Source organism: Ctenopharyngodon idella, chromosome 3 (genome assembly GCF_019924925.1).
Source record: "Ctenopharyngodon idella isolate HZGC_01 chromosome 3, HZGC01, whole genome shotgun sequence".
In the NCBI taxonomy this organism is placed as follows: Eukaryota; Metazoa; Chordata; class Actinopteri; order Cypriniformes; family Xenocyprididae; genus Ctenopharyngodon; species Ctenopharyngodon idella.
The window spans coordinates 47294131-47311019 of record NC_067222.1 but is presented as its reverse complement, the minus strand read 5'-3'; the positions used below and the strand labels follow the sequence as shown (position 1 = coordinate 47311019).

Here is a 16889-nt window from a genome sequence, read left to right as displayed (position 1 = left end):
TTTTTTTTTTTTTTAAAGCTTGTTTTATAATAAATTTGATTTATATAACTACATTGCTGATTTACATAAACAGGACAGGTGACAGGTACTATCTACACAATATACATAATACATACAGTATCTCACAGAAGTGAGTACACCCCTCACATTTTTGTAAATATTTTATTATATCTTTTCATGTGACAACACTGAAGAAATGACACTTTGCTACAAATATAAAGTAGTGAGTGTACAGCTTGTATAACAGTGTAAATTTGCTGCCCCCTCAAAATAACTCAACACACCGCCATTAGGCCGTGTGTCCACCAAAGCGTTTTTTCCAGCAGCTAGCGTACTTTTCCAATTGTTTTGGAAGCGGCGCGTTTTTTAAACGCCAGGAGCGTAACGAGGCGCTGAGCGTCTTTTTCATGCTCAAGCGCTGAGAGCTCGGCATTGTTGAGTTGAAGAATGTTCAACTTTCTTCAACAGTGCCACGGATATTCCGTATCATAGCAACAAAGCGTCTCAACTGAAAAAAACGCTGTGCTGCCGAAGCGCTCACAGATAGGTGTTTTAAGCAGAGCGTCTAGCGTTTTCAGCTGGCTAAAAACACTTTGGTGGACACATGGCCTTAATGTCTAAACCGCTGGCCACAAAAGTGAGTACACCCCTAAGTAAAAATATCCAAATTGGGCCCAAAGTGTCAATATTTTGTGTGGCCACCATTATTTTCCAGCACTGCCTTAACCCTCTTGGGCATGGAGTTCACCAGAGCTTCACAGGTTGCCACTGGAGTCCTCTTCCACTCCTCCATGATGACATCGCGGAGCTGGTGGATGTTAGAGACCTTGCGCTCCTCCACCTTCCGTTTGAGGATGCCCCACAGGTGCTCAATGGGGTTTAGGTACCTTCAGCTTCTTTAGCAAGGCAGTGGTCGTCTTGGAGGTGTGTTTGGGGTCATGTTGGAATACTGCCCTGCGGCCCAGTCTCCGAAGGGAGGGGATCATGCTCTGCTTCAGTATGTCACAGTACATGTTGGCATTCATGGTTCCCTCAATGAACTGTAGCTCCCCAGTGCTGGCAGCACTCATGCAGCCCCAGACCATGACACTCCCACCACCATGCTTGACTGTAGGCAAGACACACTTGTCTTTGTACTCCTCACCTGGTTGCCGCCACACACGCTTGACACCATCTGAACCAAAAGAGTTTATTTTGGTCTCATCAGACCACAGGACATGGTTCCAGTAATCCATGTCCTTAGTCTGCTTGTCTTCAGCAAACTGTTTGCGGGCTTTCTTGTGCATGAACTTTAGAAGAGGCTTCCTTCAGGGATTACAGCCATGCAGACCAATTTGATGCAGAGTGTGGCATATGGTCTGAGCACTGACAGTCTGACCCCCCACCCCTTCAACCTCTGCAGCAATACTGGCAGCACTCATACGTCTATTTCCCCAAACACAACCTCTGGATATGATGCTTAGCATGTGCACTCAACTTCTTTGGTTGACCATGGCGAGGCCTGTTCTGAGTGGAACCTGTCCTGTTAAACCGCTGTATGGTCTTGGCCACTGTGCTGCAGCTCAGTTTCAGGGTCTTGACAATCTTCTTATAGCCTGCGCCATCTTTATGTAGAGCAACAATTCTTTTTTTCAGATCCTCAGAGTTCTTTGCCATGAGGTGCCATGTTGAACTTCCAGTGACCAGTATGAGAGAGTGAGAGTGATAACACCAAATTTAACACACCTGCTCCCCATTCACACCTGAGACCTTGTAACACTAATGAGTCACATGACACCGGGGCGAGAAAATGGCTAATTGGGCCCAATTTGGACATTTTTACTTAGGGGTGTACTCACTTTTGTGGCCAGCGGTTTAGACATTAATGGCTGTGTGTTGAGTTATTTTGAGGGGACAGCAAATTTACACTGTTATACAAGCTGTACACTCACTACTTTACATTGTAGCAAAGTGTCATTTCTTCAGTGTTGTCAAATGAAAATATATAATAAAATATTTACAAAAATGTGAGGGTGTACTCACTTCTGTGAGATACTGTATACATAAAATGTAAAAACTTAAATATCTTTAATCACATCAAAATACATAATAAATAACACATTTTATCTCTAAAGCTGACGACTTCTAAAAAAATTGAGACCAGTGTTATTTCTGGGTACAATTAGTCTTTGACCTTCCACAAAGAGAACCATGTTATGACTGACCAGTTGTATCCTAATATTTTTGTCATAGGCCTAATCTGTTTATGTGACTAACACCAGTAGTCACAATATTATAAAGTGGGGTGTTTTTACACATACTGTACTGTACGTCACTCATACTAAAGCAATAAGCCCCGTGAGGCCATGATTTACAGTGAATTTAGAGCAAAATGGCGTTTTTAGCGACGCGGAGCGGTTCCCTACTTGTTCTAGATTCACTGTAAATCACAGCTTCACAGGGCTTATTGCTTTTATAAAACAGTTATTCCACATACCTGGCAAGGTTTCATAAAAAAAGACACAAAAATGTAATGCTTTTGATAAAAAAAAAAATAAAAAAAATCTTCCGCCAAGCAATGTAGTTCTTCAGAAGCCAAGCATCAACACAGACAGTACTGATGTAATGCAGTCAAAGGTGTATGTTTGTAGAGTCATTTACAATGGCTTCGAACGTGGCTCAACCAATCAGATTTATATATCACCCCAAAATTAAAAATAAAAATACACTTAGCAGTAGTTTTAATAATTATACTTTTTTTCCTGAATGAAAATAGAGTCTTTTTTAGGGCTATGAATATTTGTAGCATTGGGGTTTTCGTGACAGTTAAGCACAATATTAACTTTGTCATTAATTAAATTCAAGACAATACTACTCAGCGTAACTGACAATTGTTCTTTACAAGTGTACTTTATAATTTAAAGTTTAAAATGTACCCTACTTTATTTGCTTTAACTCTCTTTCCTCCTACACAACATGGAATGCAATTGTATTTTATGTATACACGATTTTACATGGGTTTCACATGAAGTTACAGGTTTACATGGGGTGCATATGGGTTTAACAGATTTGTTGATGGGTTTCACATGGGAATGTACGTTTCACATGAGAATTGTTTCATGTGTGAATTTACGTTTCACATGGGAATTTACATGATTCACACAAAAATGTTTCAAAAGCACACGTTTACCATGTGCAAAACACATTTCACATGTGATCCACGTTTCACATGTGCTTATAACATGTTTTCACGTTAAATTTCACGTGCAAAATCACATGTACATTTAGTCATGTGACCACGTATTTTTGCACACGTGAAATTCATGTGGTTTTTCTGTAATTTTAACATTTACTAATACTTTTTTAATATCAAAAGTTGTATCTGTTCATATTACTTAATGGACCTGAATACATGAACTAACAATGGGCAATTTATTTTTTATTTTTTAGATTAATAAATACTGTAACAAATGCATTGTTAGTTAATGCATTATCTAACGTTAACAAATGGGACCTTCAAGTCCTAAAGGGCTTAATTTATTTGTGCAAAATATAATTTCTTATATCTTTCTCATTTAGGGTTGGCATTCTTAAAATGAGTGAGCTTGACCCTTCCAGCTGTATTTTGGTGTGTCACCAGATGATGGCGCTCTCCACCAGGTAACGGTCGGTGGCTGTCCAACTCAATCACACTGATCAGGCAAGAGTAGATATAAATAATGTATATGTATATCCTATAATATTTCACATTATCATAACTTTGAAACATCTTTAATACAGTGGCATCATGAGGGGAAATTAGTACAGTATTTTTATTTTAATGAGTGACCAAATGTATTCCACAGACAGTCAAAATATATAAATCTGAAAACAATGAATGCTGTTTACAGATGTGAAAAATCAAAATAAAAGAAGCTCAGAGATACACTTTCTAATAAGAATTATGACTTATTTCTATCTTTTTTTTTTTTTACTGTAAAAAAGTCAAAGACTAGTTTGCATGAATTTCACAGCAAGTTTGGCTTGAAAAAAATGACGTATTCAAAAGCTTAGGGGGGGGGGGGGGGAAGCTTTTTTTGAACAGTGAAGGTGGAAGTGTTGACACGAATAAAGCCTTTTGCAATGGTAAAGATCTTAACCAAATTTGTTAGACACGTTGCTATGTGTGAACAATCATGATATGTTTCAAATCTACAAGTACTGAATTCAATACATGTCTGAATGAATTAGTTCATCCAAGATCATGATACATGTGTCCCTGCCTGATCTCAGAAGGAACATAAGGAATTATGCTCTAGCCCTTTTTCAAGTAGACATTCTATTAAAATTTGGAAAATCTCTAAAATCCCTCTAGATTACTGTCTGACCTTAAAAGTATGCTGCTTCAATGGGATAGAGACTAGAATCCTTGCACTGTTAGACTATTTAATGATCATACTGATTCACATTAGGTGATGTGGCATAATAAGAAATAATGAGAGAGATCCTTGGCACTATTTTTGGCTTAATGAATTACCCTAGTGGAACTATTCAGTCAGATTAGTTAGATGTCGAACTTTTGAAAATATTTACATGTTAATGATGCAACAATAGAGTGATACATCTTACAATGCAATGCAGTTCTATACAGTCTTGCTAGCTATACTCTGTAAATTCTACATAGTATATGAGTAGAGTAAAAAAATACTCAAAGCATATTTTTTTTATAGTGCACTTACTTACACTACTTACAGGTTTTAACCAATGAAATGGTTAAAATTTTACTTTTGGATGTAAAATACTGCATGATGGCCAAAAATGGTTAAACTCTTCCATTTTATTTTGTAAATTTAGGAACCTAAGCCATCATATTTGAAACTAAGAAATCATATTTGCTGTGTTTCCTCTTACTCTCATTGTGGACACCATGTGTTCTGTGGCACACAGTTTATAGGTTGCTTAGTAATGACCCTTGTTTTTTCAGACCCTTGGTTTGCAGGTCTCCATTTAGCAGTGCGTTTTGAGTTTCTTTTGGATCATTCATTATTTGTGACTTGTTCTGTTTGCTGTCAGTGCATTCAACATCATCCAAACCACCTGCTTTTTTCAAGCACAGAACATTCTGGAAACTTTTCTTAAAGTTTTCTGACAAGAAAGCGTATAATATCGGGTTTGCACAGCTATTGGCGTATCCAAGCACCACGACAAAGGCAAACATGCTCCTTAAAAAAGGCGTAGTGCTAATGGTCCCTGTAACTGATGTCACGTTGAAGATGTAGAAAGGCAGCCAGCAGAACACGAAGACGGCAACCACAATGGACACCATACGAGTCACCTTCTTTTCAGAATGCCTTCGTTTGCTAGAGCTCACCCTGATCCCTGAAGACTTGACCTTGATGATAATGAACAAATAGCATAGACATATGACTATTAGAGGTACGAAGAAACCCAGGAAGAAGGTGTAGAACATGAAGGCGGTGTAGTAGGCCTCCTGCGGCTCTGGCCACACAATAGTGCAGAAGCAGCCATCAGGGTTGGTGATCAGTCCACTGTAGATTACAATTGGGAGGTTGACGATGAGCGACACGACCCACACGGCCAGATTGATCGTCTTTGCGACATTGGGCCTCCTCCATTTGGTTGACTTTATGGGGTGAACCACGGCAAAGTATCGATCAATGCTCATCACCATCAGACAGAAAATACTGGTGAACTGATTTAGAGAGTCTACAGTCATGACCACGCGGCACAGAGCTGCCCCAAATGGCCAGTGCACCACCGCTAACTGGATAGCGATGAAGGGCAAACTTAGCATAAACAGAACATCTGCCACTGCCAAGTTCAGGATGTAGATATTCGTCACCGTCTTCATCTTGGCATAGCGCAGGATGACATAGATGACCAGCGCATTTCCACAAAGACCAATAGCGCATACCACAAAATACATGAAGGTGATGACGAATGTGCTAGTTCTGGTAAAAATGTGGTCAGTCTCATTTCTCAGGCCTTCTTCAGATATGTTGCCAAGCAAAATGCCATCATACATGGGGAGTCCAGACAGATTACTGGGGAAGTTACTGGGTGAGAATGAAATCGTCCAGGAATCCATTATATTTTTCTCTCAGATTCCCAGTTCCATTATGTGTGACATCCTGCCTAAAAAAAAACAGTATAATGGTAAATGAGCTATATACAGTTGTGTGTGTGTGTATATATATATATATATATATATATATATATCATATTGTTATCAGTGATAATCCTAATGCAAACAGCACATAATATCTTTGATCCAAAACCAAGGATAGGCAGCTGCTTCACTGTTTAAAAAACATCGTCATCCTAACTGAAATGGAACCTCATACAGTAAGGGCTTTTCACACTGCGCTTAACTCCAGGTTATCGTTGTTCTAAACACTGCTTTTAACCCCGGGTAAAGAAACGTTTCACACTTGTAATTTAACCCTGCTCTGGAGCAGGGTTAGCACCGCTTTTGCGCTGTTAACCCCGTATTGCGGTGCCAAACTTGTATAGTGTGAAATGATGTGGTGTTAGAATGTTACAGCTAGATGCTTAGCAACAGACAACCAATCATGTACTCATAATGGCTTTTCACACTTGAAATAGTTAACCCTGGGTCATTTTAAACCCCGGGTAAACAGAATCCTGGGTTATCTTGCTTCACATTTCACACTGCTCATAATTTACCTGGGGTTAACAATTAATCCTGGGTATTTATAAGGTAACATTTCACATTGTACATTCCTAAACCCTGGGTTAACGTTCTTATTTGTATATTTGCAGTGTCAATGTCATTGATTGTATAAAAGCAGCATGTGACCTCTCTACATAGCTCTAGAATTGAGCATCCTCATATTGCCGACTGAACTATGGAGTTTATACTGAATGGACTATAAAGGTAAGAATGAAATGTTGTCTTTTTCACTCAAACTGTCGCGTTTTCTGTCAGCATTTGACATTTTACAAGTGTGAAACATTCCTTTACCCGCGGTTAAAAGCAATGTTTAGAACGACGAAAACCCGGGGTTAACCGCAGTGTGAAAAGCCCTACATTTACCTGCTTTGGACAGTCATGGAAACACTGCACACTGTATATATGCAGTAAATTCAGCATTTGAGAGCAAAAATGTCATATGTTGACAGAAAATGTGACAATTTGAGTGAAAAAAACGTTTCATTCTTACCTTTTATAGTCCGAAATGTCCATTCAGTGTAAACTCAATAGTACAGTCGGCAACAAGGATGTGCAATGCTAGAGCTATGTAAACAGGTTGCGTTCTGCATTTATCCTTTCAATGACATTGACACTGCAAATATAAAAAGAACGTTAACCCAGAGTTTAAGAATGTACAGTGTGAAACGTCAGTTTATGAATACCCAGGATTAAATGTTAACCCCAGGTAAATTATGAGCAGTGTGAAATGTGAAGCAAGATAATCCAGGATTCCATTTACCCGGGGATTAGAATGATATCTGATAGGGTTAACTATTTCAAGTGTGAAAAGCCCTTAAAAGTGACAGATTTGGATCATTATCACAATATCCACACAAAATGCTTACACAATTGAAATTAATTATTAGTCTTCTAAGTTAATTCTATGATTTAAAAAAAAATAAATAAAAAATACATAGCCAACACATGAATAACCCATTTTTAAATTATACTAAACAATCTTGGACAGAGTGGTATTTACCTATTTAAAGGTTACTGAGTGAATACAAAGTACAAGGTATTCAAGAGTATGATGGTACTATTGATTTAATTTTTTACATTTTTAATTATAACAACAACAGCTAAAATTCCAAGCATGTTACTGTACCTTGAAGCTGGTATAATGCTGTATAATTCCGTTCTTGGATCTTGGATTGGAAGTGTGAACGATCAATGCTTCCAGTCAAACTACTTTTTATGTGGCTCTGTACAGCAAGCAGTGCGCACTGTCCAGTGACTGACCTGGGAGAGCAATGTCCTTTATGTCATAATCATCCCTGGTGGACAAACAGGCTGAAAAGCTAAGCAATCAATGTCCCTGACAGATCTACACCCACCTAAAACTTTCATTCTTTCAGGGACATGCGTACCGTAATATATGGAAGCTTGTTTCCGCCACTGAATAAAGAAAAAAAAAGGTAATTGCAACTTTATCTCACAATTCTGACTTTATAACACACAATTGCAAGATATAAAGTCAGAATTATGAGATATAAACTAGCAAATTGTAAGAAAAACAGTCTTTTTTTTCTTTAGAATTGGACATTATAACTCGCAATTGCGAGTTTATATCTCACAGTTCTCACAGTCAGAATTGCAAGAAAAATTTCAGAATTGTGAAATAAAAGTTGCCATTATCTTTACTTTATTATTATTATTATTATTTCCGTGGAAGAAACAAGCTTCCTAATAAAGTCAGTGAAATGCAGAATTCACCACTAAAGCTTCAGGACTGGAAGTGTCTGTCACTTCACTGCCAGTCCAAAGCTGATAATGTCAATGTAACGTGTTTAATTTGTTATTTGTTTATTAGCGTCTCTTTAGGACACATGCAAGAAATTTTAAGCTGAAAGGTGATTATTCCATCTAGACATGAAAGTAGCAGTTTTATGAAGTTAATAAAACCATTTTCTATTTTGTAAACCTCGTTTTTATTTATATATCTATATAAAACCCATGTTAATAATCACTGACAAAAGTCAATAGCTCATGTCTGCATACCATAATACAACTTAAATCACCCAATATAACACTTTCATTCCTTGGTTCATTCATGCATAATGGGCATCAAAAAGGGTCACTCAGAAACTGAAAATGCTGTTCTATATTAATATCAATTAGTTCACATGGATCTTTCCTCAAATTCTTTTTATACAGACATAAGTATGAATGATCAAATTGAATTTTTTTGATGGACAAATTAAATATACATTTTTTTTTTTTAAATTTACATTCATTCTTACCTTCGTGTTGAAGTGCATTGGGATCCTGCTCATGGTTTTGTGGATTTGCACATGTGGAGAACATCTGAATCGCAATAACCCTTACAAAACATCCAAACACACAATCTGATCTGATCCAATCTGAACTAAAACTGACACTGAAAATATGTGAACCTTTTACGAGACAAGCCTCTCAGAGAGAGAGAGAGAGAGAGAGAGAGAGAGAGAGAGAGAGAAAGAGAGAGAGAGACTGTGTATGTGTGTATTGAAGATAGCAGTGTATACTACAGTGTCTGATAAAGATAATGTATGACTGATGTTTCTTCATCACTGATGTGTTTGTGCATGATTAAATTGTCTACTCAGTGTGTTCTTCTCAAGAAAGATTGGTTAGTGTGAAGCACTACTAAAAACCTGGGTGTTCATGAATCGATGGTAAGATATGTTCTTTGTTGAGAAAAAAGTTTAACTTTTTGGTAAAAATGCACAACACTTTGCTCAGGAAAAAGGGCAGTTCACACTGAAGCCACTTCCCAACTGTGAAGGATGGTGTAATGAGCATCAGACACCCTGTTTACACCTGGTATTAAGATGTGTTTTGGTCGATCCGATTACAAGTGAACAACGCTAAATACAGGTGTAAATGGGGTCTAAAACATTTTGAGCTTGTCCACTTTCAACCACTTCCAGAGGTAGTCGAAAATGCATTAGACCAGATTGCTTTCATAGTGGAAATGAATGTGCTCAAACAGCTGCTAAAGCCCACCTTCTCTCTGCCTCCTTAATTAATGCGTACACATTATGAGAAGCAAACTAGCCAGATGGGATTAAAATTTTGTAAGTTGAAGACTCTAGTTAGGTTTGAAGACGAAATACGTACTAAGCATAATGTTCTCTCACCATTCCCGATTTCTAACAGACACTCACAGCGTTCGGCGTGGTATTACGGCTTTCAGAGCAGAAAAGAAAGCTGCTGCTTTCCGTATGTTTTTCTGTTGTCTCTGGGTGTGTAAATTGCCCAAGCTTATATTGTCCATTAGATTGAAAGATTTGACCCCATAGGTCCTCCCCTCAAAGAAATCAGGACAAAAGTGGTCGAAAGTGGACAAACGAGAAGAGGTATAAACGGGAATGTCTCCCTCGTCTACTTGTGATCCGATCAACCAAAACACATCAAAATACCAGGTGTAAACAGGGCCATAGTTTACTGCTGCTTTGCTGCCTCAGGATCTGGACACTTGGCAGTTACAAGAACGATGAATTTAAATGTGTATGATATTATTTTAGGCTGGAAACTGCAACAAGTCAATGACCCAAAGCACACAAGTAAATCAACTAAAGAATAGTTGAAAAAGAAGAAAATATGTGTTTTCCTGAGTCCTGATCTTAAGCTAATTCGGATGCTGTGGTAAATCTAAATAGGGCGGTGCTATCAAGGCAGACCAGAAACAATAGAAAACAATAAGTTTACTGAAAAATATTTAGATATATATCAAGTATTTATAAGTAGTGTAGAGATCAGCAGGTGAACATGACGGCAGACTCCCCATTAAATCAATAGTCCCCTTTCATCTGCCATGATGAAAAGCACAGGACTCCAAAACTTACACCTCCAAGAGAAGTTCCACAAACAAGGAAATAGATGGGCTAGGAGATAAGCCTGCTAAGACAATCACCCTGACCATTTGTGCAAGGGAAGAATGATGACATTAGCATGTCACTGAGCAGACTAAACCTTATCACCATTTTCCCTATTGTTCACCCCAGTCCCTCAGTCCTAAAACCTGAGGTGTGAACTGACTCCACTCACCAGACAGGTCTTGGCATGTGGCTTGAAGCCACAAAAGATGTATTTTCTATATAAAAATGCACACACAATGGGCAAAATGGAGCAAATCTTCTCCATCTCTATTAATAGAACTGTATATACTTAATGAGTGTTGTTTGTGTACATGCTAAATATACAAACTTACCTATTAAGGTATACATGAATGCATAGGTAAAAGTTCAATATAACCCAATGATGTTTGGACTTTATGTTTTCAGCATGATGCCCAGGTTAATCTGAAATTGGTTTGGAAAGTGAATTATGCAGAAAAAACCTTAAAGACATTGTTCTAAACATGAACTTTAAGCTATGCAAATGAACCTCATGCAAGAGAGGGGCCATCCAGTGGCCACCTCTGACAGCATCAGCCAATCAAAACACTGAATCTGAAAGGTGCCAATTTGCATTTTCTCAATAAGTGGAAGAATCACCCTTGGATTCAGCACGACCAGGCAGACGTAAATATCACTTACCAAACCTCTTTCCGGAGACCTTGGCATTAGTGTATATTGTCAGTATATGATTGTCTAATTGCATTAGATTTTGCATAGCTGACATCAGTTAATAACAATCGGTTTATTTGTGAATTCAGAATAAGGTTTACCTTATTTCTTCTAGAGAAACTACAGTTTATCTTTCCATAAGATTAACTTGTAACTGCCATAGTAACATCCAACTCATTCACTTGCATTTATCAATCTTTTTGCACTTTATCCATTCAGTAGTTGTTAGCTACTCTTGTCTATCATTTTGTTAATAAAATCCTTTTATTACACTTCTGTCTTCCTTGTGTTGATAATACAGTAAGAGGATCTACAAATTAACGATATCTCACAAATCCTTGACAAACTTCCTCCAATTTATATAATTGTAATTCAGTCAACAATCTTTCATGATTGTTCTTTATTGTCAAGGTGAGACTCCTTGGCTGGTGCCCTGAAATATTGGAAGGAATCATCTGATACTCTCACACTCACCTTAGGTGATTTGTGACCTAAAACTCAATATTAATGTTACTACAAAATATTAATATTAATATTTAAGATGATAAATAACAAAATTTGTGGTGGCTATTTGAGGCTATTCCAAAATCATTCAAAATATTCTGTGGGCCATCTCTTGCCATACGCGAGAGACTGTCCATAAATTTTCTTGGTGATGATTTTTCCGGGGTAGGTCGCAAGGTCTCACACACAGATGCATTTACAGAATTTTTTAGCATCTCCAATCTACCTAAACTGCATGATTTGTGATTTCTCCTTGCTGTGAGGTGGCAGTGCTACCCACTGAGCCACTGAATTTTACATCATTAACAAAGCTTAATGGAAGGAAGAAGTCACATTTGAGCTCCTGTGTTGCGGTTTTCATTTCTGTCCAACTGCGACTTCTCTGAATAACTGGGACCAGCTTATGTACAACATTCCTTTTAGGAGCCACAGCAGGATTTGTCAGACGGATTACATCATGCAGCACTAGGAGGATTACATCAAACCAGTCAGCAATGCATAATTTACTGATATGTTGTGTGGGTAAAAAAACTAAATTCCTCATAACTATAGTTACCCATTCATTTCCATGGGCAAACTGGAGGGGAAAAAAAATTGCTGTGTGTAAAAACAAATAACAATAATAATAATAATAATAATAAATAAAAATCTTAATCATTTAAGGCCTGGTTTCACAGACAGGGCTTAGCCTAAACCAGGATTAGGCCTTAGTTCAATTAGGGCATTTAAGTATCTTTTATAAACATTCACTAGAAAAAAAAAAATACTGGTGTACATCTTGAGACAAAACAATGGCACTGATGTATTTTAAGATATGTCAGTACAAGTTGCTTTCAGTTAAAACAGCTCAAACATGCATTTTAGTCTACGACTAGCTTAAGCCTTGTCTGTGAAACCGGGGGTAAATTTTTCAAATATTAAAATAAGGCTGTGTGGACAGTTAATATGATGATAAGAGTATTTTTTGGAAGCAAAGTGATTTTCTGAAAAATAAATACTCTGAACCTAAGTGGATTTACACAAACTGAGAAAGTCAAAAAGTGTTAGGTTGTGCCCCGCTCTACTGATGTATTCAATATAAATGCAAAATTGCATAAATGGGTTATAAATGGATAATATTGTCAGAATACAATGCTTATATGCAGAAAACAACTAATTCTTCTCTTGAAGCATTGTGAATGTCACAATTTTATATGCTGTTTGCTTCATTTACTATATTTCCATGCTACATTGATATTATGTTATGCAACAGTTTATGTATGTAATTATTACAATAAAAAAACACAGGATTTGTGCCTCTATTGCTTTAAAAGAGTACCGGAGGAACTGGAGTTTAGCCTATTTATGAAAATTGCTATTCCATTCATTATTTACTTATTGTTAACCAAAGTCTGGTGCAAATATGCAAAAGATGTGATTCCACAGATGTCTCTTATAATATTTATTACTGAATTTCTTGTGCCAAAGTGGGAATTAATTAATTATTCTTTCTAAAAGTTTCCAAATCTATTCAGTATTTTTCCAAAGTGATCAAGGTTTGGCTGGTTAGCATGTCCCAAGTTAGCTCATGTTAGTCCAACTTCATTAGATTTAAAGGTAAGCTTTTTTTTCTATCTGTATTGAATTTTCTAAATATTTTGCATAAGCATAAGATATAATATAAAGTAATATAATATATTAATATCAATATACTTAAAAATATTGTAATATTGCATGCAATATTATGCAGTTAAGTAGCCATTACTTGGTTTTGTTGCTGTTGTTGACCAAAAGAGAGAATAGAGTTCTGTAGATGTATTCTGTTGTCTGAAATATTCAAAAAAAAAAAAAAAAAAGAATGCTAAGCTATGCCATAGAGATTGAAAGGCAAAGTAGATAAAGAGTGTACTTTGTGCCACACTCCTCTAAATTGTAACCTCATATCACCCTAGAGGCAAGGAAAAATCCATAGCAGCTGGCTGGTGTTTGGATCAGCCCTTTATGGACTGTTATCTCTCTTCAAGCAGTTCAATAAACACAAAGCATTTTGTTTGGAGAATGCATGAAAGCTTTACAGGCCTTAGCTATAACTATCCTTTAGGAACAGTCTTGTTCAATTTAAAAACCTACATGAAAGCTATTGTCTCTATTTACTTTGTTCATACACATTCTAATAGTAAACAATTCATAAGTGCATGTCATTCAAACATTTTTTAAACAACATTTTCAGCTTATCCTTGGATGGAAACAGCAAATACAAGGTATAAAGTTTTTAGCTGATGCACAAATGCTTGTATGCATTTTATTAATATTACATAAGAGTGATAAAGCTTTATAAGCGTTTGTGAACCTCATTGTAAAGTGACAGCCATCTGAACCATCATTTGTGTTCTGTCTGTGGGCTCTTTACTAACATTAAGTGTTTATTATTCACATTTGTGATTTTTAGTGTAAAGTGTGAACTTTGTGAACATTACTTGATATGTTAATATTTGTAGGCTCTTTATTAAGCTGATTTATTATAAGGTATTGCTGAACATTATTGTAAAGTATAATTCGCAGAACATTTATTAGCATTACTGTCAATTTAACACGGTAATTAGATTAATTATGGTGAAAAATAATGCGTTAAAATTATTAACGCATTTAATGCACTTGCCCCGCTCCAAACCTACGTAGGTCATCTGACATTTCATACAGTTGATTGATGATGAATATGATGCAGGGCAACAACTCACTGCGTGATATGTAGTTAGAATGTCCCTAAAATTCAAGATATGGAACAAAAAATTCCCCTGTTTGAGTTTTGTCTCAAATTTTCTTTATATGAGTTAAGCTGTATCACATGAGCAACGAGTGCTGTTTTTCTGTCCAGAATAGCACGAGTGCAAAAGTGATACTGATTTTATACAACAGTTCAATAAATAATAAGTTAATGCTGTGTTATTTCAGACACAATATTGTCTGTTTTGCTCAGTTTTGCCAACAAAAATATAAAGACAAAGCAGAACTGTTCGTAATCCATGTTTTAAACGAATCGGGTGAACCTGTTGGACTTGAAGCGGCGCTGCACAGACCGATCGGTGTGTATGATATCAAAGTACCGTGAGAGCGATTCAAAAGCATACAAAGCTGCCTGCTCTATAATCGCTCTCGCGGTACTTTTGTTACAGATCGTTCTGTGCAGCACTGCTTCAAGTCGAACAAGCTGGTTCAATGGACTGTTCATAAAGAGAACCATTTACTTCACTCCTGAATGAATTAGCCGTTTGAACAAATCGAATGAATGAATGAATCATTAAGACATTTACTGCCACCTACTGGCAGTTTTAGTACGGAAGCCCTGAACTGCATGGTGGAAAAAAAAAAAGGAAAACTTACAGTGGGGAGAAAAAAAAAAAAAGGAAAACTTATCTCATTATTTCGAGATATTAAGTCGTTATTTCGACATAAGTCATTATTACGACATAAGTCATTATTTCGAGATATTAAAGGGTTAGTTCACCCAAAAATGAAAATAATGTCATTTATTACTCACCCTCCATGCCGTTCCACACCCGTAAGACCTTCGTTAATCTTCGGAACACAAATTAAGATATTTTTGTTGAAATCCGATGGCTCAGTAAGGGCCTCCATAGCCAGCAATGACATTTCCTCTCTCAAGATCCATTAATGTACTAAAAACATATTTAAATCAGTTCATGTGAGTACAGTGATTCAATATTAATATTATAAAGCGACGAGAATATTTTTTGTGCGCCAAAAAAACCAAAATAACGACTTATATAGTGATGGCCGATTTCAAAACTCTGCTTCAGGAAGCTTCGGAGCGTTATGAATCAGCATATCGAATCATGATTCGGATCGCGTGTCAAACCGCCAAACTGCTGAAATCACATGACTTTGGCGCTCCGAACCGCTGATTCGACATGCTGATTCATAACGCTCCGAAGCTTCCTGACGCAGTGTTTTGAAATCACTATATAAGTCGTTTTTTTTTTTTTTTTTTTTTGGTGCACCAAAAATATTCTCGAAATAATGACTTATTATGTGGAAATAACGAGATAAGTTTTCTTTTCTTTTCCTCCCCACCTTAATTTTTCTTTTTTTTCCCCACCATGTGGTTCAGGGCTTCCGTATTTTAGTTCTTATTTAGAGTTCTTTATATAGAGGTTTAATTAAAAAATTACTTTATATTTCCATAGTAATAAAAAAACATTAAAGGTATAGTTGAAAAATGAAAATTAAGTCATCATTTTACCAAGAGTATGTGTAATAATTAGAGATGCACCGATACTAAATTTCTCTGCCGATACCGATAGCCGATTATTCAGAATGATATCGGCCGATGCCGATAATGATAGTTTGGTTTTTCTTAAGGAAAAAAATCTTTCCCAAATAATGTTGCAAACTATACAGGGAAACCTCTCATTTGGTACACTACAATATTAGAGGTTACAATTAACAACAGAGGTATAATATTCAGCTGCTGTTTACTTTCAGATATAATAATTACACTCAAATAAAAACTGAAATGTTTGTATAAAACTTAGTATCACATAAGGTAGTTTTCATAAGCACTTGTCTTCATGGCAAATTTACACAAACATATAATTCACAGTAAATAAGCTCCTTTCCTTTTTATATATATATATAGATAGCTAAGGAACTGTGAACATTGGAAAACATTCCTGAGGTAAATGTGACTGTGGCGAGGGGGGCGTGGTTCAGCGAGGTCTGCAGCGGGAGAGAGAAGGAGGGGGGAGAGAGGGAGAGAGAGAGACAGATGGCAGGGGTTCGCCGACCCCTGGGCACGCCACCATGTGGTCCTCCGCGAGGTGGATGGCTGAGTCCAGCGACGTGGGACGGTGGCACTGGACCCACTCGGCCGTTCTCTTCGGGAGCCGAGTGATGAACTGGTCCAGCACCACACGATCGATGATCTGGTCCACGTCGCTTCCCTCAGCCAGTAGCCATTTGCGGCAGGAGTCTTGGAGCTGTTGGGCCATCACGAAGGGCCGACTGGACTCACCCAACTCCAGGGAGCGGAAGCGCTGACGGTGCTGCTCTGGGCTCCGGCCGAGATGATGGCCCTCTTGAGGTCGTCGAAGACCAGGAGGTTCTGTACGGGAAGCTGCTGGGCTGCCACCTGTGATTCACCA

At 37.3% G+C, this 16889-nt stretch overlaps 1 protein-coding gene and 1 long non-coding RNA gene across 7 annotated transcripts in view; one reads left to right on the top strand and one right to left on the bottom strand.

The window, feature by feature from the left end:
* LOC127508982 (uncharacterized) overlaps positions 1–16889 on the top strand; it is a 274050-nt gene that overhangs the window by 52776 nt on the left and 204385 nt on the right. The gene's annotated exons all lie outside the window — the stretch shown is intronic.
* sstr2b (somatostatin receptor 2b) lies at positions 3697–9084 on the bottom strand. 6 transcript variants are annotated; one of them, XM_051887280.1, is made up of 4 exons: positions 8935–9084; positions 7800–7933; positions 7164–7286; positions 3697–6114 (listed from the first exon to the last, which is right to left on the bottom strand). In XM_051887280.1, exon 4 carries the CDS (start codon positions 6065–6067, stop codon positions 4907–4909), a length of 1161 nt encoding a protein of 386 aa, XP_051743240.1. In that variant the 5' UTR covers positions 6068–6114; positions 7164–7286; positions 7800–7933; positions 8935–9084; the 3' UTR covers positions 3697–4906. The 6 variants fall into 6 exon arrangements, with proteins under 6 accessions (XP_051743240.1, XP_051743242.1, XP_051743243.1 ...); XM_051887282.1 differs by having other exon boundaries at positions 7800–7968; positions 8935–9082; XM_051887283.1 differs by having other exon boundaries at positions 7800–7984; positions 8935–9052.